Source organism: Triticum urartu, chromosome 3A, assembly GCF_056163025.1.
Source record: "Triticum urartu cultivar PI428250 chromosome 3A, HENAU_Tu73, whole genome shotgun sequence".
NCBI lineage: Eukaryota > Viridiplantae > Streptophyta > Magnoliopsida > Poales > Poaceae > Triticum > Triticum urartu.
Genome location: NC_141875.1, coordinates 732,928,741 through 732,956,298, shown reverse-complemented (window position 1 = coordinate 732,956,298; position 27,558 = coordinate 732,928,741). Strand labels below are relative to the sequence as shown.

General features: G+C 45.9%; 1 protein-coding gene across 2 annotated transcripts; it reads left to right on the top strand.

The window, feature by feature from the left end:
- The first annotated feature begins 2,154 nt into the window (after window positions 1–2,154).
- On the top strand, window positions 2,155–8,839 carry PUB4 (RING/U-box superfamily protein with ARM repeat domain-containing protein). Of its 2 annotated transcripts, XM_087514362.1 has the most exons (5): window positions 2,155–2,408; window positions 3,895–4,169; window positions 6,114–6,227; window positions 6,356–8,407; window positions 8,500–8,839. In XM_087514362.1, exons 2-5 carry the CDS (start codon window positions 3,900–3,902, stop codon window positions 8,557–8,559), a joined length of 2,496 nt encoding a protein of 831 aa, XP_087370488.1. In that variant the 5' UTR covers window positions 2,155–2,408; window positions 3,895–3,899; the 3' UTR covers window positions 8,560–8,839. The 2 variants fall into 2 exon arrangements, with proteins under 2 accessions (XP_087370488.1, XP_087370487.1); XM_087514361.1 differs by lacking the exon at window positions 2,155–2,408 and having other exon boundaries at window positions 3,864–4,169.
- The last annotated feature ends 18,719 nt before the right edge of the window (window positions 8,840–27,558 follow it).

Genomic DNA, 27,558 nt, shown 5'->3' with positions numbered 1-27,558 from the left:
CCGCGGCCCGCCGTTGCCCTCGCCGCTCCTCGCCGCGCGCCGCCCTTGAAGCTCTACATGCCGAGGAGCCTGTAGAACTTCTTGTAGTCGCCGCCGTCATCGTCATCGTCGCCTCCTCCGCGGCCGCCGTCCCTGCTGCACCCCTTCCCAGGTTGGCGCGGTGGGTTGGACGGTCCGGGGGCGTCCTTGTCCTCGTCGCTGTCGAGGATCACCACGCCGTGCTCGTCCTCGCGGCCACGCTTGCGGGCGGCTATCTCCTCCAGGGCTCGGCGCTGCCGGACCATCTTGTCGCGAAGGTAGTCGTCCCGCGTCCACTTTAGGGCCTCCTCGCCGAAGAAGCCGCGCCGGACTATGGCCTCGTACTCTGCGGGGAAGCCGGGCTCCGCCTTCGGCTTGACGAGGACGAGGCGGCTAGAGGTGGGGGAGGAGTCGGCGATGCGGACGCCGGAGCTGCGGGTGCAGTGGCTGACCGGCGTGTCCTGGGGCTCCGGCTTGACGGGGCGGAGGCAGGGAGAGGTCAAGTGACCGGACGAGGAGGAGGATGCCCCCGGTCCATGCGCCTCGGCGTCCACGAGCTCCCACGCCGGCGGGAGAAGGACGGGGGAGAGGGGTACTCCAGCCTGGACGTGTTGCCGCCCTCGATGTACTCAAGTACGGCCTCCAGCGTGCGGCCGGGCACGCCCCACCATCGGCGACGGCCTTCGGAGTTGAGCCTCCCAGAGGGCACGACGCCGTTGATGGCCTCGAGCTGCTCGGCGTGGCGACGGCGGAAGTAGGGCTCCCACAGCGGGCTGTCGGGGACGTACCGTGGGCCTTCCCTCGCCGCATGAGGCAGAGAGGCGCGGATACACGCGATCTCCGCACGCTGCGCCGCTCCGGTGGGCGGTGGTGGCACAGGGACCCCGCCGGCGCTGATCCTCCACGCCCCGGGCACCCGCATGTCCGGCGGGACCGGGTACTCGGCCTCATAGAGGAGCCGAGCTTCGTCCTCGTGGAGGTGGCGGCGGCCGAAGCCGTTCGCCGCCGCGCCGTCGCCTGGGAAGCGCTCGACCATGGTTGAAGTGGAACGGCGAGAGGAGAGGGAGGGACGGGGGAGGAACGGGGCATCGGCGATGGGGAGTCTGTGCGTTATAGCTGGCGAAACGGGTCGGGCCAAACAGTCCAGCCCGCTATGGGCCAGACACGGCACGGGCTAAACGGGCTGTGCCCGGCACGCGGCACGCCTTGGGCCATGCCTGGGCCTGGAGCCTGGGCACGCGGGCCGGCACGACATGACCCGTTTAAATTTTTTATATAATTTTCAGATTTTTTAAATATATTTATATCTAAAATATAGCCCAATAGGCTAAAAAACAGCCCAACAGGCTAAATATGTGCAGCCCAGCCGGCCCGTTTACTAATCAGGCCGTGCCTGGGCCAAGGAGCAGCGCCCGTGGGCCGGCACGGCACGGCCCGACTATTAAACGTGTCATGGCGGGCCGTGCTGGGCCAGGCACGATTAGCACATGCCGGGCCAGCCCGTTTGGCCAGGTATGCTGTGCGTCACCGGCGCACTGGGGGATGACTTATATAGGCGGAGGCGCCGCGCGTACGCGTGGCGGGCGAGGAACACGCATCGTCCGGTCTTCACTGCGCCGCCCGTGAGGCATCAATGGAGGAGGCTGATCGGCGCGGCAGCTTTGGCATTGATTCGCCGCGGGAACCGAGGCGATGAGGACGACAAAGCGGCGAGAAGATCTGAGTCGCTGCCAAGGAGGGCCCGCCGACTTCCGCGCCAAAAACGATTCGGCCGGTACCCCCAGCGCGCCGGGTTCGGTCTGGGTCCGCCGACGCCAATTTCTGCCCGAGTCGGCGAAAATTGAGCCTTTGGGGACGCGACTGGACCGATTTTTTAGCACCGGCGGCCGAAAAATCGTCTGACAAGCCTTGTTGGGGGCGCGGCTGAAGATGCATTTCCTCTTATAAGATCGTAAGAGGAGGAGGAAGAAGAAGAAGCACAAGGTCATAGAAAAGGAAAGGAAAGGAGAAGAAACTCCAGGTGGACCGGAGGGAAGGAGGAAAAAATAAGATGTGGGACGGACGAGGTCCACGGCTGAAACGGTCAAAGAGCGTGCGATTTCGCGTCCACACCCCCAAACCTCCACCATCTTCTCCCCAGCACCATTCCTCTCCTCTTCCTCCTTCCTCCCTCCCTCCCTCCCGCTGCTGTGCTGACCCACCAACCCGCCGCAGACCAGACCAACGCGGCCGCCCCAAATCTCCCCTCTCCGCCGCCCGCCGGACCCTGCCGCCGACGCCTCAACCCCGCCCCCAACCGCCCCCGACTCTCCCCCGCGAGATCCGCCGCCGCCGTCTCGGTGCCGCGGCCCGCCTTCGTCGGAGCTGATCCGCGCCGGCGCGCCGTCCAGGTAACTCCGCTGCCCGGGTCCCCCTTTGCCTGGCCTCGTGGCGTCGCGGGGAGGCTTTCCCGACCGACAGCTCGAACCCAGGGTGGATTGCGCTTTAGGGTATGGTATGCTAGGGTAGGGTAGGTGCTAGCTGCTCCGGCGCCATGGATGGGTCTGGTCCGGTAGCTTAGTGCGTGGCGGTTGGGTTCTGAGGCGCCAGGTTGTCCTCGTCTACTGATTGGTGTACACCCTGCGGGTGGACCTCCACGATTCCTGCTAGCGCACGCACATCCTCGCCTAGATCCGCCCCTGGTTGGTTCCCGTGCTCAGGGTTCTCAATGCCTCCTTATATGTAAATTTTGGTGCACTAGTCGTTAAGGCGGTAGATGCAGTGGACGCCTGCATTCACCGTGAGAGCAAAGACGCGGGGATGCTTTCGCGCGCCGTGGAGCTGGATCATTTTCATGTAATGCGTGCTGCTGGCGCAGCTTGGATGATTAATTATGTTCTTAATTCAAGTTGGCGACCGGCTCATGTTCCCGCGCAAATGAACGGCTACCCCCCAGCTCCCTACGTGGTTCTTGTTGAATTGGTTGGTGTACCCCTTTTATCAGTTTTGGGTGGTGATAACCGTTACAGTTCTAGATGCCCTCATTCACTTTGCTGTGCCTCTGTGCGCTGTGAAGTAGGGACATCTCCTGGAAAGCCGGCTATGCTGGAGTGCGTTTGCCTTATATGGTTACATTCTGAACTGAGTTGGCAACCGGCGTACTCTGTGCTGGTGTATGTTTGCGTTTGGTGGCGTAGTTTAGATGATCACGTTCATAATTGAACTGGCAACCAGCTCATGTCCCTGCGCAATTTAGTGGCTTCCCTCACCCCCTGCTTAATTTTTGTCGCGTTTATGGACTACATTTAATTACACGTTTCAGCACTACTATTCTCTGGATGCCATGTGTTATTAGGCTATACCCTGATACCCTTAATACTGCACGCTAGACGGGAATTAATGTTTGTACTTGGGTTGAGCAATACTAAAGGGGAAGGTAGGTCACTGCACTGAACCGGAGATTCCAGTATTCTTTGTTGTGTACTTCTTACTATTTGCACTACTTGCTAATTCTCTGTTGGCTTGTTGGTGCTTTTAATATTCCTTGACCATGGCATGCGATACTCACCCAAATAACGCATGCCCTTGCGTCATGATTGCACACAGTCTACACTAAACTGTCATTGTTGTACCAGAATACATTTAATTGAATCTCCAATGGTAAATCAAAGTGCAGGCGAAAATGGGCCAATACATAACTTGTGTTTCTTGTTTTAACCTAGCTAATCAGGTAGTTAGGATCAGCACTTATATGCACATAATGTTTTGTTTCTATGGGAAGCTCTAATGCTTCATAAAGCCACACTCAACTACTGCATATTCACCAATATATAAGGATGGATCTTGCTATTGGCGAGTTATGAATTCTTACTTCTAAACATATGGATCTTTTCACAGGGTTGATGGAAGATTTCTCACCGAGGACTCTGCTTGATAGTATCTCGCACCTTACTGCCTTGACTTCTGATGGCTCTACTGCAAGGCCCAAGCCTATTCAGAAGTACTGCCAAAATGTATGCGATATATCAAGCATCGTGAGCCCTCTCATAGAAGATATATGCAAGTCTCCTGAAGAGCAACTCAATGATGTGTTAAGGGAGCTTGATACTGCTATAAATGAAGCTTCAGGGCTTATTGGGAACTGGCACCAAACGACCAGCAAAATATACTTTGTACGTACACCTGAGACAAATTTATATTTCCAAATTTCATTTATCCACACTACCGTTTCATATATGATGCCTCATAATTAAGTTAATTGAAGTAAATCAATCGGTCTATCCACCTTGCAATGCTTTGTTTAGGTGGTGCCTGTTATGTTGCAGAATTTTTCCTTTAACATGCATTTGCTGGTGACCAGTGTCTGCTCCACTGTGACCATTTAATTTAATCTTCTTTTTTGCTGGCTGACATTTGCATCAACAAAATAACATATGTCCCTCAGGTTCCATTGATTAAAATGTAGTGCAAAATCTGATGGATGCCACAGTGTATAACTCAGGGGTCTTGATAATTGAAATTTTCTCTGTTGAAACTGCATATAAGTAGTCTGCCCTGTGCCAAGCAGTGATGTACTCCCTCCGTTCCAAAATACAAGTCTTTGTAGAGATTCCACTATGAACTACATACGGAGCAAAATGAGTGAATCTACACTCCAAAATGCATTTATATACATCCGTATGTGGTCCGTAGTGAAATCTCTACAAAGATATATATTTAGGAACGGAGGGAGTAGCAAACAAGCAGTGTGAACAGTTTGGGCTCAGCCTAAATGTTCGATAGCAGCCTTATGTGTGCACAACTGCAGATTTGTGTAGTCATAGGCTAACACATGCTTAGCGATAGGAAGTTGTGTTGGATACAGCCAGGCCTTTTAGTCTAGGAAAATTCCTATTAAGTTAGGAAGATGGAGTTATGGATCTGTAAAGAGTTCGTACTATGATCCGGCTTATGTATCAAGTCAGTTGCCTATATAAATTGCTACCGTGTAACTATTTTTTGTCAACCAGTTAGTAATTCAATCATTCAACTAAGTTTCAGTACCTTGCTAAGAGCAGGGATTTGGCCCTGCAGTGGCTGGGTGAGGTGAGTGTTCTATTCTGTCTCGGAGTTCAAACCCTTGCCCAGGTTGAACCATAACAGTATGCACTTACATTAGCTAAGGGTGTGTTTGGTTAGTTTCTCAGTGGAGCCTGGCCCCGTGGAGCCTGGTTCAGTGTGTACAGGCTCTGGGCCATATCTGCATGTTGTTTGGTTGCCCGCATCAAGCCCAGCTAGCATCCTCCCCGTAGTGTAAATTGCACTAAGCCCAGCCTGCATCTGGAAAAACGGTCAATTTGAGCGTTCCTGGCGAGCCAGGCTGAGGGCGCTTTAAGTTTCGTGCAGGCCAGTTTCTACGCGCGAGCCAGGCAACCAAACAACTCGCTACTTAGCCCGCCAGAGCCTGGTTGGCCTTAATGCAGGCTACCAAATGCGCCCTAAAGCATTTTTTGTTAGGTTCACTTGTAGACTGACCTTAACTGTGTTGGGTCAGTTCCTATGCTGAATAAATATCTCATTCTTGTGTAAAATAACCTTCAAAGGTTGCTGGTGCATTGATCATTGTCCTTAGTAAACAATCCAAGCACTAAACTTCAGTGAGAAGATTAACCAGCAGTATTTGACATTTTTAGTAACTCATGTCATGATTTTCCAGCAGGCGGTATTCTTTAAGGGAAATAGCATATAAGCCCAAAATAAACTACACAACTGTACTAAATTATATGCCACTTATGGAGGTACTTGGACGTATTTTCTTTGACTTATGTATTCTGACTCTTCTGGTGTTACCTCGTCCCATTTGTTTCGTTAGTCGCTCAATTTTCTGCTGTGGTCCAGTACTTGTCCTTTTTGCCACTGGATGTCCCTTAAGCCTTGAAGTCAATGCAAATAATTTGAGCCCTTTTGTTCTTCATGGTAATTTAAGCTAGTTCTGTTTGGTACTGGTTCTTTGTCTTATTAGAAAATATAGCTCTTTAGGTAACACAGGTTGATGAATGCCATAAAAGTCATATAGCTAATGCTGCTCAACAAATGTTGCTTTTTCTGATTCAGTATGTTTTATTTACATTAAACAGGTTTGGCAAATTGAATCAGTGATCTCGGATATTCAGGGATGCTCCCTTCAATTGTGCCAGCTTGCTAATTCTTTATTACCTTCTCTGACTGGATGTGCTTGCATTTGTATTCAGGTAATGGAAAATCCACTCTAGACTTTATCTGTTATATAGCTAGTTATTACTTCATTACTATCTGTTACATTGATGTGCCTTGTGCATCCAGCTCATGTTTGTCATTTGTGATTTTTGATTTCTTGTAGAAACTCCAGGACATCAATTATGAGCACATGTTTGATTTGGCGAAGGAGGTTGCAACGAAGTTAAATGGGAATGATACACAAAGTCCCGAGAATCTGTCGATAGTATCAAGTTCATTAAGTCTGTCAACTAACCTTGAATTATACATGGAAGCTGTATCCCTCGAGAATCTGAGAACAAGGGCAATGCGAAGTGAGAACCATAAAGAACTCGAGCTTGCTGAGGAGATGATTCCAATGGTCAACTATATGCACGAGCGCCTTCTCAGGGAAACACAGTTGCTTAACATCAACGGGGTACCCATTCCTGCTGATTTCTGTTGCCCACTTTCCCTGGAGCTGATGTCTGATCCTGTTATTTTAGCATCTGGTCAGACCTATGAGCGGGTTTATATCAAGTTGTGGCTCGATGAAGGTTTTACTATCTGCCCGAAGACACGCCAAAGACTTGCTCATTCTAATTTAATTCCTAACTATACTGTGAAAGCTTTGATATCCAACTGGTGTGAGTCACATGATATTAAGCTACCTGATCCTGTGAAATCCTTGAAGTTGAACTTTCCGTCAGCAGCCTCCTCCCTTCAAGATTTGAGCGCCACAGGCAACAGCCCTCTACATCCTAGTGCTGGTAGGGGTAATATTCCTGGGTCACCAGAAGCTGACCTGTATATGAAAAGCCTGAATAGAGCATCTCCTTCCCACAGTGCGGTCCACCAGAACTCTGATGCACTTGTGAATCGTCCTGGCCATGAGGCATCCACCAATCAGTCTTCAGATTATGCAAATGGCTCTGCACCAGATATTTCAAGGCTATCTCTTGCGAGTTCTGAAGCAAGAGAATCTAGTGTGGAAGAAAGACATGCTGGTTCCAATGTACAAACCTCAGAACAATCGACAGATGAAGCATTTCAAGCATCTCTTTTGGACGGTGATTCACAGGACCATGTAGGCAGTTCTTCTGTTAATGGGAGTCTTCCTAATAGCGGTCAGCTTGATGGGGAATGTGACGACGCCAATGGGATGGTACGGATTCCAGGTGATAGGACAAATTACAGTAGTGATGCATCTGGAGAAGTTGCTGACGGTGGGCCTTCTGTCTCTTCCGCCCCTCAAAGGGAAAATGTAATGCTCCCAAGATTGGGTGATCTCCGCATGAGAGGGCAATTTGTTCGGCGGCAACCATCTGACAGGGGATTCCCCAGAATAACATCTCCCTCGTCCATGGATGCCCGAGGTGATCTTTCTGCCATCGAGAATCAGGTACGCAAGCTAATTGATGATTTGAGAAGCGATTCCATAGAAGCTCAAAGATCAGCAACATCAGAGATCCGCCTTCTAGCTAAGCACAACATGGAGAACAGGATTGTCATTGCAAATTGTGGGGCTATAAACTTGCTGGTTGGTCTCCTTCATTCAACAGACGCCAAAATCCAAGAAAATGCAGTGACGGCCCTCCTCAATTTGTCAATCAATGACAACAATAAGATTGCCATTGCGAGTGCAGATGCTGTTGATCCTCTCATCCATGTCCTGGAAACAGGGAACCCTGAAGCTAAAGAGAATTCAGCGGCTACTCTGTTCAGTCTCTCGGTTATCGAAGAGAACAAGGTGAGGATTGGACGGTCTGGTGCCGTCAAACCTCTTGTGGACTTGCTGGGAAACGGGACGCCGCGAGGGAAGAAAGATGCAGCCACCGCATTGTTCAATCTATCTATACTCCATGAGAACAAGGGTCGCATTGTGCAAGCTGATGCTGTGAAGTACCTAGTCGAGCTTATGGATCCTGCTGCTGGTATGGTCGACAAAGCCGTAGCCGTCTTGGCAAACCTTGCCACGATACCAGAAGGGAGGACCGCAATCGGGCAGGCCCGTGGTATCCCAGCCCTCGTCGAAGTCGTTGAGCTGGGTTCGGCACGGGGGAAAGAAAATGCTGCCGCGGCGTTGCTTCAGCTATGCACAAACAGCAATAGGTTCTGCAGCATAGTTCTCCAAGAGGGCGCCGTGCCTCCTCTAGTCGCGCTGTCACAGTCGGGAACACCTCGGGCAAGAGAAAAGGTTTGCCACTAAGTTCCTATTACAAAATTTATCTACAACTGGAAGGATTTTATTTTTTTCTGTTGCTAAGAAATTGAATTTACCGGGTGCAGGCGCAAGCTCTTCTCAGCTATTTCCGCAGCCAAAGACATGGCAACTCGGCGAGGAGATGATGATAATGATGTTAGCATCATAATTTTGTAGTGTACATGAAGCATTTCCCGCGAATGGCGGTTAAATTTGTTGACTGGCTGGTGCTGTGCACTGTTTGTTTATAGTCAGATTGAGAGAGATTGTGCTCATCATCCATCCCATGCTACTTACTGTCTGTTGTGGGATGAGTGCGGGCATTGGTTGTGGTCATTGTTGTTGAGATGGTGTACTTTGTTGGTTTGTACAGCTTGTCGTTCGTTGGCATCTATTTGACCGAAGATGACTTTGTTGTTTTTTGTACATGCTGTTAGCTGATTGTTGCAAGTTAGACTCAGGATTGCCCGCATACTTTTGCCTTATTTTTGGAGAGATTGTCTTAGATTTGTTTAAATACGGATGTATCAAGTCATGTTTTAGTATTAGATACATTCGTATCTAGACGAATATAAGACAAGAATTCTGAGACGGAGGGAAGTCATGTTTTAGTATTAGATACATTCGTATCTAGACGAATATAAGACAAGAATTCTGAGACGGAGGGAAGTCATGTTTTAGTATTAGATACATTCGTATCTAGACGAATATAAGACAAGAATTCTGAGACGGAGGGAAGTCATGTTTTAGTATTAGATACATTCGTATCTAGACGAATATAAGACAAGAATTCTGAGACGGAGGGAAGTCATGTTTTAGTATTAGATACATTCGTATCTAGACGAATATAAGACAAGAATTCTGAGACGGAGGGAAGTCATGTTTTAGTATTAGATACATTCGTATCTAGACGAATATAAGACAAGAATTTTGAGACGGAGGGAAGTCATGTTTTAGTATTAGATACATTCGTATCTAGACGAATATAAGACGAGAATTTTGAGACGGAGGGAAGTCATGTTTTAGTATTAGATACATTCGTATCTAGACGAATATAAGACGAGAATTTTGAGACGGAGGGAAGTCATGTTTTAGTATTAGATACATTCGTATCTAGACGAATATAAGACGAGAATTTTGAGACGGAGGGAAGTCATGTTTTAGTATTAGATACATTCGTATCTAGACGAATATAAGACGAGAATTTTGAGACGGAGGGAAGTCATGTTTTAGTATTAGATACATTCGTATCTAGACGAATATAAGACAAGAATTTTGAGACGGAGGGAAGTCATGTTTTAGTATTAGATACATTCGTATCTAGACGAATATAAGACAAGAATTTTGAGACGGAGGGAAGTCATGTTTTAGTATTAGATACATTCGTATCTAGACGAATATAAGACGAGAATTTTGAGACGGAGGGAAGTCATGTTTTAGTATTAGATACATTCGTATCTAGACGAATATAAGACAAGAATTTTGAGACGGAGGGAAGTCATGTTTTAGTATTAGATACATTCGTATCTAGACGAATATAAGACAAGAATTTTGAGACGGAGGGAAGTCATGTTTTAGTATTAGATACATTCGTATCTAGACGAATATAAGACGAGAATTTTGAGACGGAGGGAAGTCATGTTTTAGTATTAGATACATTCGTATCTAGACGAATATAAGACGAGAATTTTGAGACGGAGGGAAGTCATGTTTTAGTATTAGATACATTCGTATCTAGACGAATATAAGACAAGAATTTTGAGACGGAGGGAAGTCATGTTTTAGTATTAGATACATTCGTATCTAGACGAATATAAGACAAGAATTTTGAGACGGAGGGAAGTCATGTTTTAGTATTAGATACATTCGTATCTAGACGAATATAAGACAAGAATTTTGAGACGGAGGGAAGTCATGTTTTAGTATTAGATACATTCGTATCTAGACGAATATAAGACAAGAATTTTGAGACGGAGGGAGTAGATGTGTATGCACTGGTTGGTGCTCTGCTCTGTGATGGAACTGACTGAGATCCGTTGTTGCTAGCTAAACTCTGCCAGGTAGGGTGTGGCATTGTTTGGTTTGATTTGTTTTGTGTTGGCTACGCCTTCCGTCTTCTGCTGCATATATATAACGTGGTCCATCAGATCTATAACGAACGGCACTGATCAAAGGTAAACACAAGTAGCAGAAAACCCCCTGTTCTCTCGGCGATTAACCAGTATCATGTGGGGGATTGCCTTGCCCAACTCCAACTCCAATCTAGCTCTGCGGCAGGGAACGTGCAGCCGGGGCGGACACAACCGACGGCGACGTGGGCAGCTCTGAGGAAGGGCTCCCGAGGACCCGAGGCGAGGAGCGCAATGATATCCGCGACCGCGACGTCCGCCCCGGCAGCTTCACCCAGACCATGTAGCGGAGGAGCTGGGGTGAAATTATGTGTAGTCGCTTGTATGTGTAGTCGCTTGCCTAACTGAATGTTCCAGCTCGCTGTAACCAAATGTGGCTGTAACACAGTGTACAAGTTAGCTGCGCTAGCTCGATCATAAGGTTTGTGTAATATTTGGCTGGAGCTTGTCCCTCCGTTTGTTTCTAAACTTGCTTGTAAAGACTGTAATTGGGACTCATGTACAGTACATGTATCTAGCTACAAAAAGGATTAAGATTGATTGGGTGATGGACTCGTTGCAAAAAATCTGTGTGTAGGAAGCAAAAGAATCTGAATGCAACGGCGTTGAGTACTCTGAAGATTGAGACGCAGGCGAAGCGGAGGCCCTGTCACGACTCACGACCGACGGAGGGAAGATCATGGCTTCAGTCCCCACCGGCGGAGGGCCCATCGTTGCCGTCGGAGGGAAGGACATAGCTCGAGTCGCCACCAACGGAGGATGAGCCGCAGCGAACGGAGGGCCTGTCGTTGCCGTCGGAAGGCAAGGGCTCATGGCCGCCGAAACGTGATTCTCCGTGGCGGCGTATAAGAGTGGAACCTAAACCTATCATAGGGGGTTTTCTGCTAATTGTGTTTAAGTGGATCATTAGATATCCCACCTTTGATCAGTGCCGTTCGTTATAGACCTGATGGACCACGTCAGAATTTTCAGATTTTCACTGAATACTTGTTTTCGCCGTCCTCATTTTCTCTACAGCCAGTGCAGAATTGACAAAAAAATATGATGATTTCAGTTATGTTCACTCCCAGCAAGTGAAAACTGGGGTTGAAAGCTGAGAAACAAAAAGGCCCCCACTCGGCCCAACATGGGTCCCCCCTGATGATACTCCCTCCGGTCCTTTTTCGTGTGCATATAAATTTTGTTCGAAGTCAAAGTATGTCTGCTTTGACCAAACTTATCGAAAAAAGTATTAACGTTCACAATGCCAAATCAATCTTGTTAGATTTATTATGAAATCTAGTTTCATAGTATATATGTTTCATAGTATATATATTTGATAGAGACATGATTTTTAGCACTCGGGTGCCCCTACGGCCTACACCCTCTATGAACAGTAAATTAAAAAAAAACAAAAAAAACTGAAACTTTCGGACATCAACATGATCAAACTTTTGATGATCTTGTAAAGTTTTAGCTAAAAATAACATTTGAGCCCTCACCTAAAAAAACAAAATCATTATTCAAACTTTATGTACGTTTTGTAGCAGTGATTTTGTTTTTTTGGTGAGGGCTCCATGGATGTTATTTGTTGCTGAAACTTTGCAAAAACATCAAATATTTGATCCCTGAAAGTTTCAGATTTTTTTTTCAATTTTTTACAAATTTATTGTTCATGAGGGTGTAGGGGGCACGCGGGAGCTGTTACACCTTTCTCATATTTGATATTGCAGATGTTGATATTTTTTTATATAAATTTGATCAAACTTTGCAAAGTTTGACTTGACATAAATCTAATACGCGGAGCAAAAAGGACCGGAGGAAGTTTGCTAGCAAGAGCGTTGAGTTTATTCAACCTAACATGTGTTGGGATATCCTCCTCATGTGGGCTGTGAGGAGATGACCATTTGAGGCCTTTTAGGCAGCCCAAAGAGGTGCATAAGCCCACTACCCATTAGGGTTATGACCTAGGGTCATTTTGGACTTTGCACATGAGTGGATGTGGATGCTTTACCCTCCATCCAGCAGCCACCACCAAGAGTGACGAAAATCAGTTCATCCTCCAAGAGAGAAGAAGAGAGAAAACCAAGAGAGCAAGGGAAGAGGAGGAAGATTGAAGGAAGAAGCAAGGGAGCTCCTCCCCAAGGTTGTGATGGTCCAGATCCACTACCTTGTCTCCTTCAAGCTTCGGTTCCACCATCTTTGGTGAGATTGTTCCAATCCCTAGTTCTTGAGCCCCAAATCTTGTTGTGTTCATCCAAGAATCAAAAATCTTGATGTATGAGATCCTCTAGTGCTGTCTAGAGAAGAACTTGTTGTATCCCACATTTGATAATAGTGGAAGAGGATTTGGGTGGCTTCGGCCCGTGGTTTTCCCCCCTCAAGTTGAGGGGTTTTCCACGTAAAAATCTGGTGTCTCTTTGTTGATGCTTGGTGCTGTCCAGAAACTTACTCCTACCATAAGACACTATCCTTGAATTAGTACGTGATGTGTCTTGCCTGCTGAGTAACATTTTCTGCCTCCATATATGCTGCTGCATATGTTTCCTTCCGTGCTAAGCAACGATCCTTGAATTAGTACATGATGTGGTGATGAGATTACTTGTTTCCGCTGCAGCTTTCAGTTAACCACAAGTGCATTTGTGTGCTAAGTCCTATCAGAGTGGTATCAGAGCCTTGGTTGCTTAGAAGGTTGCAAATCCCTGTTGATTGATTTTTGCTGGAAGTGCTGCTCACAATGGCTTTGGAAGAAAGCACTACTACAAGTGGCATGATAAAACTTGATTCTTCCAATTACTCATTATGGAAGCCCATGATGGAAGACATCCTTTATTGCAAGAATTTGTATGAGCCAATTGTGAAAGACAAGATACCCACAGGTGTCACGGAAAAAGAATGGAGAGTGTTGCACAGAAAGGCAGTAGGTATGATTCGGTTGTACATCAACCACAATATTTTCCACCATGTTGCAAATGACACAAATGCTTATGGGATGTGGCAGAAGTTGGAGTCTATGTATGAGAGGAAGACATCAATGATCAAGGCAGTACAAGTCAAAGTGGCGAGCAACCATCAAGTGATGATGATGATGAAGTTGGTAATGATAATGCCAACGAAAATCCACCTGATTCGCCACCAGTGCAGCAGCGAAGAAGAAGTGAAAGAGGTCACATTCCTTCTTTTAAATATCCACCACATCAATATGTGTTGATGACAGATGCAGGTGAGCCCTCATGCTATGAGGAGGCAATGTCTGATGAGAACAAGGAAGAATGGTCAGAAGCCATGCAGGATGAGATGAATTCCTTGTATGAGAATGATACCTTTGAGTTGGTGAAACTGCCAAAGGGCAAGAAAGCACTCAAGAACAAGTGGGTGTACAGAGTGAAGGCTGAAGAAAACACCTCACATCCAAGGTACAAGGCCAGATTGGTTGTGAAAGGATTCAGTCAGAAAAAGGGCATTGATTATAGTGAGATATTCTCTCCAGTGGTCAAGATGTCTTCGATCCGTGCTTGGCATGGCTGCCACCATGGACTTGGAAATTGAACAACTTGATGTGAAGACTACATTCTTACATGGTGACCTAGAGGAGGAGATATACATGGAGCAGCCAGAGGGATTTATGGTTGCAGGCAAGGAGCACTTAGTTTGCCAATTGAAGAAGAGCTTGTATGGCTTGAAGCAAGCTCCTCGGCAGTGGTACAAGGAGTTTGAGTCTTTTATGACTGGGCTTGGTTACCATAAAGCACAACCTGACCATTGTGTCTTTATGAAGAGGTACGCCGAGGGTGACTTTATTATTCTCTTGTTGTATGTTGATGATATGCTGATTGTTGGAAATGGCACAAAGAGGATTGCTCTCCTCAAGAAGGCATTGAGTAAATCATTTGCCATGAAGGATTTAGGACCTGCTAAGCAAATACTTGCCATGAAGATCTCCCGTGATAGATCAAAGAAGCTGCTTTGGCTCTCACAGGAAAGATACATTGAGAAGGTACTTGAAAGGTTCAATATGAAAGATGCAAAATCTGTTATCTATCCGCTTGCAGGCCATCACAAACTGAATTCTAAACAATGTCCTACAAGCAAGAAGGAGAAAGAAGAAATGAGGAAAGTGCCATACCAATCTGCTGTGGGCAGTTTCATGTATGCCATGGTATGCACTTGTTGGGGAACGTAGCAATTTTAAAAAAATTCCTACGCACACGCAAGATCATGGTGATGCATAGCAACGAGAGGGGGGAGTGTTGTCTACGTACCCTCGTAGACCGGCAACGGAAGTGTTGACACAACATAGAGGAAGTAGTCGTACGTCTTCTCGATCTGACCGGTCCAAGTACCGAACGTACGGCACCTCCGAGTTCTGCACACGTTCAACTCGGTGACGTCCCTTGAGCTCCGCCCCCCCTTCCTTGTCCTATTCAGACTAGGGGGGGAGGGGGCACGTGGCCTGCCCTGGCCGGACCTCCTCTTCTCCCTTAGGGCCCATGTAGGCCCAATAACCCCCCCCCCCGGGGGGGGGGGGCGTGTTCCGGTAACCCCCGGTACTCTGGAAAAATCCTGATTTCACCCGAAACGTTTCCGATATCCAAATATAGGCTTCCAATATATCAACCTTTATGTCTCGACCATTTCGAGACTCCTCGTCATGTCCGTGATCACATCCAGGACACCGAACAACCTTCGGTACATCAAAACACAAAAACCCTAATTACGATCGTCACCGAACTTTAAGCGTGCGGACCCTACGGGTTCGAGAACTATGTAGACATGACCGGGGTACGTCTCCGGTCAATAACCAATAGCGGAACCTGGATGCTCATATTGGCTTCTACATATTCTACGAAGATCTTTGTCGGTCAGACCGCATAACAATATATGTTGTTCCCTTTGTCATCGGTATGTTACTTGCCCGAGATTCGATCGTCGGTATCTCAATACCTAGTTCAATCTCGTTACGGGCAAGTCTTTTTACTCGTTCCGTAATACATCATCCCGCAACTAACTTATTAGTTGCAATGCTTGCAAGGCTTGAGTGATGTGCATTACCGAGAGGGCCCAGAGATACCTCTCCGACAATCGGAGTGACAAATCCTCATCTCGAAATATGCCAACCCAACAAATACCTTCGGAGACACTTGTAGAGCACCTTTATAATCACCCAGTTACATTGTGACATTTGGTAGCACACAAAGTGTTCCTCCGGTAAACGGGAGTTGCATAATCTCATAGTCATAGGAACATATATAAGTTATGAAGAAAGCAATAGCAACAAACTAAACGATCAAGTGCTAAGCTAATGGAATGGGTCAAGTCAATCACATGATTCTCCTAATGATGTGATCCCGTTAACCAAATAACAACTCATGTCTATGGTTAGGAAACATAACCATCTTTGATCAACGAGCTATTCAAGTAGAGGCATACTAGTGACACTTTGTTTGTCTATGTATTCACACATGTACTATGTTTCCGGTTAATACAATTCTAGCATGAATAATAAACATTTATCATGATACAAGGAAATAAATAATAACTTTATTATTTCCTCTAGGGCATATTTCCTTCGGTCTCCCACTTGCACTAGAGTCAATAATCTAGATTACACAGTAATGATTCTAACACCCATGGAGCCTTGGTGCTGATCATGTTTTGCTCGTGGAAGAGGCTTAGTCAGCGGGTCTGCAACATTCAGATCCGTATGTATCTTGTAAATTTCTATGTCTCCCACTTGGACTAAATCTCGAATGGAATTGAAGCGTCTCTTGATGTGCTTGGTTCTCTTGTGAAATCTGGATTCCTCTGCCAAGGCAATTGCACCAGTATTGTCACAAAAGATTTTCATTGAACCCGATGCACTAGGTATGACACCTAGATCGGATATGAACTCCTTCATCCAGACTCCTTCACTTGCTGCTTCCGAAGCAGCTATGTACTCCGCTTCACACGTAGACCCCGTCACGATGCTTTGTTTAGAACTGCACCAACTGACAGCTCCACCATTTAATGTAAACACGTATCCGGTTTGCGATTTAGAATCATCCGGATCAGTGTCAAAGCTTGCATCAACGTAACCATTTACGATGAGCTCTTTGTCACCTCCATATACGAGAAACATATCCTTAGTTCCTTTCAGGTACTTCAGGATGTTCTTGAACGCTGTCCAGTGATCCACTCCTGGATTACTTTGGTACCTCCCCGCTAGACTTATAGCAAGGCACACATCTGGTCTGGTACACAGCATTGCATACATGATAGAGCCTATGGCTGAAGCATAGGGAACATCTTTCATTTTCTCTCTATCTTCTGCAGTGGTCGGACATTGAGTCTTACTCAACTTCACACCTTGTAACACAGGCAAGAACCCTTTCTTTGCTTGATCCATTTTGAACTTCTTCAAAACTTTGTCAAGGTATGTGCTTTGTGAAAGTCCAATTAAGTGTCTTGATCTATCTCTATAGATCTTAATGCCCAATATGTAAGCAGCTTCACCGAGGTCTTTCATTGAAAAACTCTTATTCAAGTATCCCATTATGCTATCCAGAAATTCTATATTATTTCCAATCAATAATATGTCATCCACATGTTGGAAATATGCCCTAGAGGCAATAATAAAATGGTTATTATTATATTTCTTTGTTCATGATAATTGTCTATTGTGTTGGAAATATGCCCTAGAGGCAATAATAAAAGCATTATTATTATATTTCCTTGTTCATGATAATTGTCTTTATTCATGCTATAATTGTGTTATCCGGAAATCGTAATACATGTGTGAATAATAGACACCAACATGTCCCTAGTAAGCCTCTAGTTGACTAGCTCGTTGATCAACAGATAGTCATGGTTTCTTGACGATGGACATTGGATGTCATTGATAACGAGATCACATCATTAGGAGAATGATGTGATGGACAAGACCCAATCCTAAACATAGCACAAGATCGTATAGTTCGTTTGCTAGAGTTTTCCAATGTCAAGTATCTTTTCCTTAGACCATGAGATCGTGTAACTCCCGGATACCGTAGGAGTGCTTTGGGTTTACCAAACGTCACAACGTAACTGGGTGACTATAAAGGTATACTACGGGTATCTCCGAAAGTCTCTGTTGGGTTGACACGGATCAAGACTGGGATTTGTCATCGGTATGACGGATAGGTATCACTGGGCCCACTCGGTAATGCATCATCATAATGAGATCAAAGTGACCAAGTGTTTGGTCACGGGATCATGCATTACGGTACGAGTAAAGTGACTTGCCGGTAACGATATTGAACGAGGTATTGGGATACGAACGATCGGATCTCGGGCAAGTAACATACCGATTGACAAATGGAATTGTATACGGGGTTGATTGAATCCTCGACATCGTGGTTCATCTGATGAGATCATCGAGGAGCATGTGGGAGCCAACATGGGTATCCAGATCCCGCTGTTGGTTATTGACCGGAGAATGATCTCGGTCATGTCTACATGTCTCCCGAACCCGTAGGGTCTACACACTTAAGGTTCGGTGACGCTAGGGTTGTAGGGATATGTATATGCAGTAACCCGAATGTTTTTCGGAGTCCCGGATGAGATCCCGGACGTCACGAGGAGTTCTGGAATGGTCCGGAGGTAAAGAATTATATATAGGAAGTGCTATTTCGGGCATCGGGACAAGTTTCGGGGTCACCGGTATTGTACCGGGACCACCGGAAGGGTCCCGGGGGTCCACCGGGTGGGGCCACCTGTCCCGGGGGCCACATGGGCTGTAGGGGGTGCGCCTTGGCCTACATGGGCCAAGGGCACCAGCCCCAAGAGGCCCATGCGCCTAGGGTTTCAAGGAGGGAAGAGTCCCAAAAGGGGAAGGCACCCCTAGGTGCCTTGGGGAGGAGGGATTCCTCCCCTTGGCCGCACCCCCCTAGGAGATTAGATCTCCTAGGGCCGGCTGAAGGAAATATGCCCTAGAGGCAATAATAAAGTTATTATTTATTTCCTTATATCATGATAAATGTTTATTATTCATGCTAGAATTGTATTAACCGGAAACATAATACATGTGTGAATACATAGACAAACTTAGTGTCACTAGTATGCCTCTACTAGACTAGCTCGTTAATCAAAGATGGTTATGTTTCCTAACCATGAACAAAGTGTTGTTATTTGATTAACGAGGTCACATCATTAGTTGAATGATCTGATTGACATGACCCATTCCATTAGCTTAGCACCCGATCGTTTAGTATGTTGCTATTGCTTTCTTCATGACTTATACATGTTCCTATAACTATGAGATTATGCAACTCCCGTTTACCGGAGGAACACTTTGGGTACTACCAAACGTCACAACGTAACTGGGTGATTATAAAGGAGTACTACAGGTGTCTCCAAAGGTACATGTTGGGTTGGCGTATTTCGAGATTAGGATTTGTCACTCCGATTGTCGGAGAGGTATCGCTGGGCCCTCTCGGTAATGCACATCACATAAGCCTTGCAAGCATTACAACTAATATGTTAGTTGTGAGATGATGTATTACGAAACGAGTAAAGAGACTTGCCGGTAACGAGATTGAACTAGGTATTGGATACCGACGATCGAATCTCGGGCAAGTAACATACCGATGACAAAGGGAACAACGTATGTTGTTATGCGGTCTGACCGATGAAGATCTTCGTAGAATATGTAGGGGCCAATATGGGCATCCAGGTCCCGCTATTGGTTATTGACCGGAGACGTGTCTCGGTCATGTCTACATTGTTCTCGAACCCGTAGGGTCCGCACGCTTAAGGTTACGATGACAGTTATATTATGAGTTTATGCATTTTGATGTACCGAAGGTTGTTCGGAGTCCCGGATGTGATCACGGACATGACGAGGAGTCTCGAAATGGTCGAGACATAAAGATTGATATATTGGAAGCCTATGTTTGGATATCGGAAATGTTCCGGGTGAAATCGGGATTTTACCGGAGTACCGGGAGGTTACCGGAACCCCCCGGGAGCTATATGGGCCTTAGTGGGCTTTAGTGGAAAGGAGAAAGGGGCAGCCCAAGGTGGCTGTGCGCATCCCCCCTTCCCCTAGTCCTATTAGGACTAGGAGAGGTGGCCGGCCCCCTCTCTCTCTTTCCCCCCTCAAGGAATCCTATTCCAACTAGGATTGGGGGGGATCCTACTCCGAGAGGGAGTAGGACTCTCCTGGCGCGCCCTCCCTTGGCCGGCCAGCCTCCCCCCTCTAGTCCTTTATATACAGAGGCAAGGCACCCCAAAGAACACACAAGTTGATCCACGTGATCTATTCCTTAGCCGTGTGCGGCGCCCCCAGCCACCATAGTCCTCGATAATATTGTAGCGGAGTTTAGGCGAAGCCCTGCTGCTGTAGTATATCAAGATCGTCACCACGCCGTCGTGCTGACGGAACTCTTCCCTGACACTTTGCTGGATCGGAGTCCGGGGATCGTCATCGAGCTGAACGTGTGCTCGAACTCGGAGGTGCCGTAGTTTTGGTGCTTGATCGGTTGGATCGTGAAGACGTACAACTACTTCCTCTACGTTGTGTCAACGCTTCCGCAGTCGGTCTGCGTGGGTACGTAGACAACACTCTCCCCTCTCGTTGCTATGCATCACCATGATCTTGCGTGTGCGTAGGAATTTTTTTTGAAATTACTACGAAACCCAATAGTGGCATCCGAGCCTAGGTTATTTATGTTGATGTTATATGCACGAGTAGAACACAAGTGAGTTGTGGGCGATATAAGTCATATTGCCTACCAGCATGTCATACTTTGGTTCGGCGGCATTGTTGGACGAGACGACCCGGACCAACATTACGCGTACGCTTACGCGAGACCGGTTCCCCCGACGTGCTTTGCACATAGGTGGCTTGCGGGCGACTGTCTCTCCAACTTTAGTTGAACCAAGTGTGGCTACGCCTGGTCCTTGCGAAGGTTAAAACGGAGTCTATTTGACAAACTATCGTTGTGGTTTTGATGTGTAGGTGAGATTGGTTCTTTCTTAAGCCCGTAGCAGCCACGTAAAACTTGCAACAACAAAGTAGAAGACGTCTAACTTGTTTTTGCAGGGCATGTTATGATGTGATATGGTCAAGGCATGATGCTAAATTTTATTGTATGAGATGATCATGTTTTGTAACCGAGTTATCGGCAACTGGCAGGAGCCATATGGTTGTCGCTTTATTGTATGCAATGCAATCGCGATGTAATGCTTTACTTTATCACTAAACGGTAGCGATAGTCGTGGAAGCATAAGATTGGCGAGACGACAACGATGCTACGATGGAGATCAAGGTGTCGCGCCGGTGACTATGGTGATCATGACGGTGCTTCGGAGATGGAGATCACAAGCACAAGATGATGATGGCCATATCATATCACTTATATTGATTGCATGTGATGTTTATCTTTTTATGCATCTTATCTTGCATTGATTGATGGTAGCATTATAAGATGATCTCTCACTAATTATCAAGAAGTGTTCTCCCTGAGTATGCACCGTTGCGAAAGTTCTTCGTGCTGAGACACCACGTGATGATCGGGTGTGATAGGCTCTACGTTCAAATACAACGGGTGCAAAACAGTTGCACACGCGGAATACTCAGGTTATACTTGACGAGCCAAGCATATACAGATATGGCCTCGGAACACGGAGACCGAAAGGTCGAGCGTGAATCATATAGTAGATATGATCAACATAATGATGTTCACCATTGAAAACTACTCCATCTCACGTGATGATCGGTTATGGTTTAGTTGATTTGGATCACGTGATCACTTAGAGGATTAGAGGGATGTCTATCTAAGTGGGAGTTCTTAAGTAATTTGATTAATTGAACTTAAACTTATCATGAACTTAGTACCTGATAGTATCTTGCTTGTTTATGTTGATTGTAGATAGATGGCTCGTGCTGTTGTTCCGTTGAATTTTAATGCGTTCCTTGAGAAAGCAAAGTTGAAAGATGATGGTAGCAATTACACGGACTGAGTCCGTAACTTGAGGATTATCCTCATTGCTGCTCAGAAGAATTACGTCCTGGAAGCACCGCTGGGTGCCAGGCCTGCTGCTGGAGCAACACCAGATGTTATGAACGTCTGGCAGAGCAAAGCTGATGACTACTCGATAGTTCAGTGTGCCATGCTTTACGGCTTAGAATCGGAACTCCAACGACATTTTGAACGTCATGGAGCATATGAGATGTTCCAGGAGTTGAAGTTAATATTTCAAGCAAATGCCCGGATTGAGAGATATGAAGTCTCCAATAAGTTCTATAGCTGCAAGATGGAGGAGAACAGTTCTGTCAGTGAGCATATACTCAAAATGTCTGGGTATAATAATCACTTGATTCAGATGGGAGTTAATCTTCCAGATGAGTGCGTCATTGACAGAATTCTCCAATCACTGCCACCAAGCTACAAGAGCTTCGTGATGAACTATAATATGCAAGGGATGAACAAGACTATTCCCGAGCTCTTCGCAATGCTGAAAGCTGCGGAGGTAGAAATCAAGAAGGAGCATCAAGTGTTGATGGTTAACAAGACCACTAGTTTCAAGAAAAAGGGCAAAGGGAAGAAGAAGGGGAACTTCAAGAAGAACGGCAAGCAAGTTGCTGCTCAAGAGAAGAAACCCAAGTCTGGACCTAAGCTTGAAACTGAGTGCTTCTACTGCAAGCAGACTGGTCACTGGAAGCGGAACTGCCCCAAGTATTTGGCGAATAAGAAGGATGGCAAGGTAAACAAAGGTATATGTGATATACATGTTATTGATGTGTACCTTACTAGAGCTCGTAGTAGCACCTGGGTATTTGATACTGGTTCTGTTGCTAATATTTGCAACTCGAAACAGGGACTACGGATTAAGCGAACACTGGCGAAGGACGAGGTGACGATGCGCGTGGGAAACGGTTCCAAAGTCGATGTGATCGCGGTCGGCACGCTACCTCTACATCTACCTTCGGGATTAGTATTAGACCTAAATAATTGTTATTTGGTGCCAGCGTTGAGCATGAACATTATATCTGGATCTTGTTTGATGCGAGACGGTTATTCATTTAAATCAGAGAATAATGGTTGTTCTATTTATATGAGTAATATCTTTTATGGTCATGCACCCTTGAAGAGTGGTCTATTCTTATTGAATGTCGATAGTAGTAATACACATATTCATAATGTTGAAGCCAAAAGATGTAGAGTTGATAATGAAAGTGCAACTTATTTGTGGCACTGTCGTTTAGGTCATATCGGTGTAAAGCGCATGAAGAAACTCCATACTGATGGACTTTTGGAACCACTTGATTATGAATCACTTGGTACTTGCGAACCGTGCCTCATTGATAGGCCCTTCATGCGTGTTCTTGCTCCAATGTTCATCCTTCTCCAAGCTAGGCCCTTCATTTGAAAGCAAAACAAATGAATCCAATTTAGGCAGCATCATAATCTCATGAACATTAGAATCATTACCAAGAAACGAAAGTACCTGGTAATTTAATTGGCGTGCGCGAGCTCTAGTAATTGGTCCAGTATATGTAACAGTAGGGGCCGTGGGTGTCACAATGGTATTGATGTCCTCATCACTCATGGGCAAGATGACTAAAACACCGTTCTCCGGTACTATGGAGAGAGCAACAGATTTGTTGGAAATCATACATACCGATGTATGTGGTTCGATGAATATTGAGGCTCGTGGCGGATATCGTTATTTTCTCACCTTCACAGATGATTTATGCAGATATGGGTATATCTACTTAATGAAACATAAGTCTGAAACATTTGAAAAGTTCAAAGAATTTCAGAGTGAAGTTGAAAATCATCGTAACAAGAAAATAAAGTTTCTACAATCTGATCGTGGAGGAGAATATTTGAGTTACGAGTTTGGTGTACATTTGAAAAACTGTGGAATAGTTTCGCAACTCACGCCACCCGGAACACCACAGCGTAATGGTGTGTCCGAACGTCGTAATCGTACTTTACTAGATATGGTGCGATCTATGATGTCTCTTACAGATTTACCGCTATCGTTTTGGGGTTATGCTTTAGAGACGGCCGCATTCACGTTAAATAGGGCACCATCAAAATCCGTTGAGACGACACCTTATGAACTATGGTTTGGCAAGAAACCAAAGTTGTCGTTTCTTAAAGTTTGGGGCTGCGATGCTTATGTGAAAAAGCTTCAACCTGATAAGCTCGAACCCAAATCGGAGAAATGTTTCTTCATAGGATACCCAAAGGAGACTGTTGGGTACACCTTCTATCACAGATCCGAAGGCAAGACATTCGTTGCTAAGAATGGATCCTTTCTAGAGAAGGAGTTTCTCTCGAAAGAAGTGAGTGGGAGGAAAGTAGAACTTGACGAGGTAACTGTACCTGCTCCCTTACTGGAAAGTAGTACATCACAGAAAACTGTTTCAGTGACACCTACACCAGTTAGTGAGGAAGCTAATGATAATGATCATGAAACTTCAGATCAAGATACTACTGAACCTCATAGATCAACCAGAGTAAAATCCGCGCCAGAGTGGTACGGTAATCCTGTTCTGGAAGTCATGCTACTAGATCATGATGAACCTACGAACTATGAAGAAGCAATGGTGAGCCCAGATTCCGCAAAATGGCTTGAAGCCATGAAATCTGAGATGGGATCCATGTATGAGAACAAAGTATGGACTTTGGTTGACTTGCCCGATGATCGGCAAGCAATTGAGAGTAAATGGATCTTCAAGAAGAAGACTGACGCTGATGGTAATGTTACTGTCTACAAAGCGCGACTTGTCGCAAAAGGTTTTCGACAAGTTCAAGGGGTTGACTACGATGAGACTTTCTCACCTGTAGCGATGCTTAAGTCTGTCCGAATCATGTTAGCGATTGCCGCATTTTATGATTATGAAATTTGGCAGATAGATGTCAAAACTGCATTCCTGAATGGATTTCTGGAAGAAGAGTTGTATATGATGCAACCGGAAGGTTTTGTCGATCCAAAGGGAGCTAACAAAGTGTGCAAGCTCCAGCGATCCATTTATGGACTGGTGCAAGCCTCTCGGAGTTGGAATAAACGCTTTGATAGTGTGATCAAAGCATTTGGTTTTATACAGACTTTTGGAGAAGCCTGTATTTACAAGAAAGTGAGTGGGAGCTCTGTAGCATTTCTGATATTATATGTGGATGACATATTACTAATTGGAAATGATATAGAATTTCTGGATAGCATAAAGGGATACTTGAATAAAAGTTTTTCAATGAAAGACCTCAGTGAAGCTGCTTACATATTAGGCATTAAGATCTATAGAGATAGATCAAGACCCTTAATTGGACTTTCACAAAGCACATACCTTGACAAAGTTTTGAAGAAGTTCAAAATGGATCAAGCAAAGAAAGGGTTCTTGCCTGCGTTACAAGGTGTGAAGTTGAGTAAGACTCAATGCCCGACCACTGCATAAGATAGAGAGAAAATGAAAGATGTTCCCTATGCTTCAGCCATAGGCTCTATCATGTATGCAATGCTGTGTACCAGACCTGATGTGTGCCTTGCTATAAGTCTAGCGGGGAGGTACCAAAGTAATCCAGGAGTGGATCACTGGACAGCGGTCAAGAACATCCTGAAATACCTGAAAAGGACTAAGGATATGTTTCTCGTATATGGAGGTGACAAAGAGCTCACCGTAAAAGGTTACGTTGATGCAAGCTTTGACACTGATCCGGACGATTCCAAATCGCAAACCGGATACGTGTTTACATTAAACGGTGGAGCTGTCAGTTGGTGCAGTTCTAAACAATGCGTCGTAGCGGGATCTACATGTGAAGCGGAGTACATAGCTGCTTCGGAAGCAGCGAACGAAGGAGTCTGGATGAAGGAGTTCATATCCGATCTAGGTGTCATACCTAGTGCATCGGTTCCAATGAAAATCTTTTGTGACAATACTGGTGCAATTGCCTTGGCAAAGGAATCCAGATTTCACAAAAGGACCAAGCACATCAAGAGACGCTTCAACTCCATCCGGGATCTAGTCCAGGTAGGAGACATAGAGATTTGCAAGATACATACGAATCTGAATGTTGCAGACCCGTTGACTAAGCCTCTTCCACGAGCAAAACATGATCAGCACCAAGGCTCCATGGGTGTTAGAATCATTACAGTGTTATCTAGATTATTGACTCTAGTGCAAGTGGGAGACTGAAGGAAATATGCCCTAGAGGCAATAATAAAGTTATTATTTATTTCCTTATATCATGATAAATGTTTATTATTCATGCTAGAATTGTATTAACCGGAAACATAATACATGTGTGAATACATAGACAAACTTAGTGTCACTAGTATGCCTCTACTAGACTAGCTCGTTAATCAAAGATGGTTATGTTTCCTAACCATGAACAAAGTGTTGTTATTTGATTAACGAGGTCACATCATTAGTTGAATGATCTGATTGACATGACCCATTCCATTAGCTTAGCACCCGATCGTTTAGTATGTTGCTATTGCTTTATTCATGACTTATACATGTTCCTATAACTATGAGATTATGCAACTCCCGTTTACCGGAGGAACACTTTGGGTACTACCAAACGTCACAACGTAACTGGGTGATTATAAAGGAGTACTACAGGTGTCTCCAAAGGTACATGTTGGGTTGGCGTATTTCGAGATTAGGATTTGTCACTCCGATTGTCGGAGAGGTATCTCTGGGCCCTCTCGGTAATGCACATCACATAAGCCTTGCAAGCATTACAACTAATATGTTAGTTGTGAGATGATGTATTACGAAACGAGTAAAGAGACTTGCCGGTAACGAGATTGAACTAGGTATTGGATACCGACGATCGAATCTCGGGCAAGTAACATACCGATGACAAAGGGAACAACGTATGTTGTTATGCGGTCTGACCGATGAAGATCTTCGTAGAATATGTAGGGGCCAATATGGGCATCCAGGTCCCGCTATTGGTTATTGACCGGAGACGTGTCTCGGTCATGTCTACATTGTTCTCGAACCCGTAGGGTCCGCACACTTAAGGTTACGATGACAATTATATTATGAGTTTATGCATTTTGATGTACCGAAGGTTGTTCGGAGTCCCGGATGTGATCACGGACATGACAAGGAGTCTCGAAATGGTCGAGACATAAAGATTGATATATTGGAAGCCTATGTTTGGATATCGGAAATGTTCCGGGTGAAATCAGGATTTTACCGGAGTACCGGGAGGTTACCGGAACCCCCCGGGAGCTATATGGGCCTTAGTGGGCTTTAGTGGAAAGGAGAAAGGGGCAGCCCAAGGTGGCTGTGCGCATCCCCCCTTCCCCTAGTCCTATTAGGACTAGTCCCCTAGTCCTATTAGGACTAGGAGAGGTGGCTGGCCCCCTCTCTCTCTTTCCCCCCTCAAGGAATCCTATTCCAACTAGGATTGGGGGGGGGAATCCTACTCCCAGAGGGAGTAGGACTCTCCTGGCGCGCCCTCCCTTGGCCGGCCAGCCTCCCCCCTCTAGTCCTTTATATACAGAGGCAGGGCACCCCAAAGAACACACAAGTTGATCCACGTGATCTATTCCTTAGCCGTGTGCGGCGCCCCCAGCCACCATAGTCCTCGATAATACTGTAGCGGAGTTTAGGCGAAGCCCTGCTGCTGTAGTATATCAAGATCGTCACCACGCCGTCGTGCTGACGGAACTCTTCCCTGACACTTTGCTGGATCGGAGTCCGGGGATCATCATCGAGCTGAACGTGTGCTCGAACTCGGAGGTGCCGTAGTTTCGGTGCTTGATTGGTTGGATCGTGAAGACGTACGACTACTTCCTATACATTGTGTCAATGCTTCCGCAGTCGGTCTGCATGGGTACGTAGACAACACTCTCCCCTCTCGTTGCTATGCATCACCATGATCTTGCCTGTGCGTAGGATTTTTTTTTGAAATTACTACGAAACCCAACACCGGCGCCCCCCCCTTGGCCCTCCTATATATATAGTTGGGAGATGGAGGACTTCTTACCTTGATCTTTGGTGCCTCCCTCTCCCTCTCCAACACATCCTCCTCCTCCATAGTGCTTGGC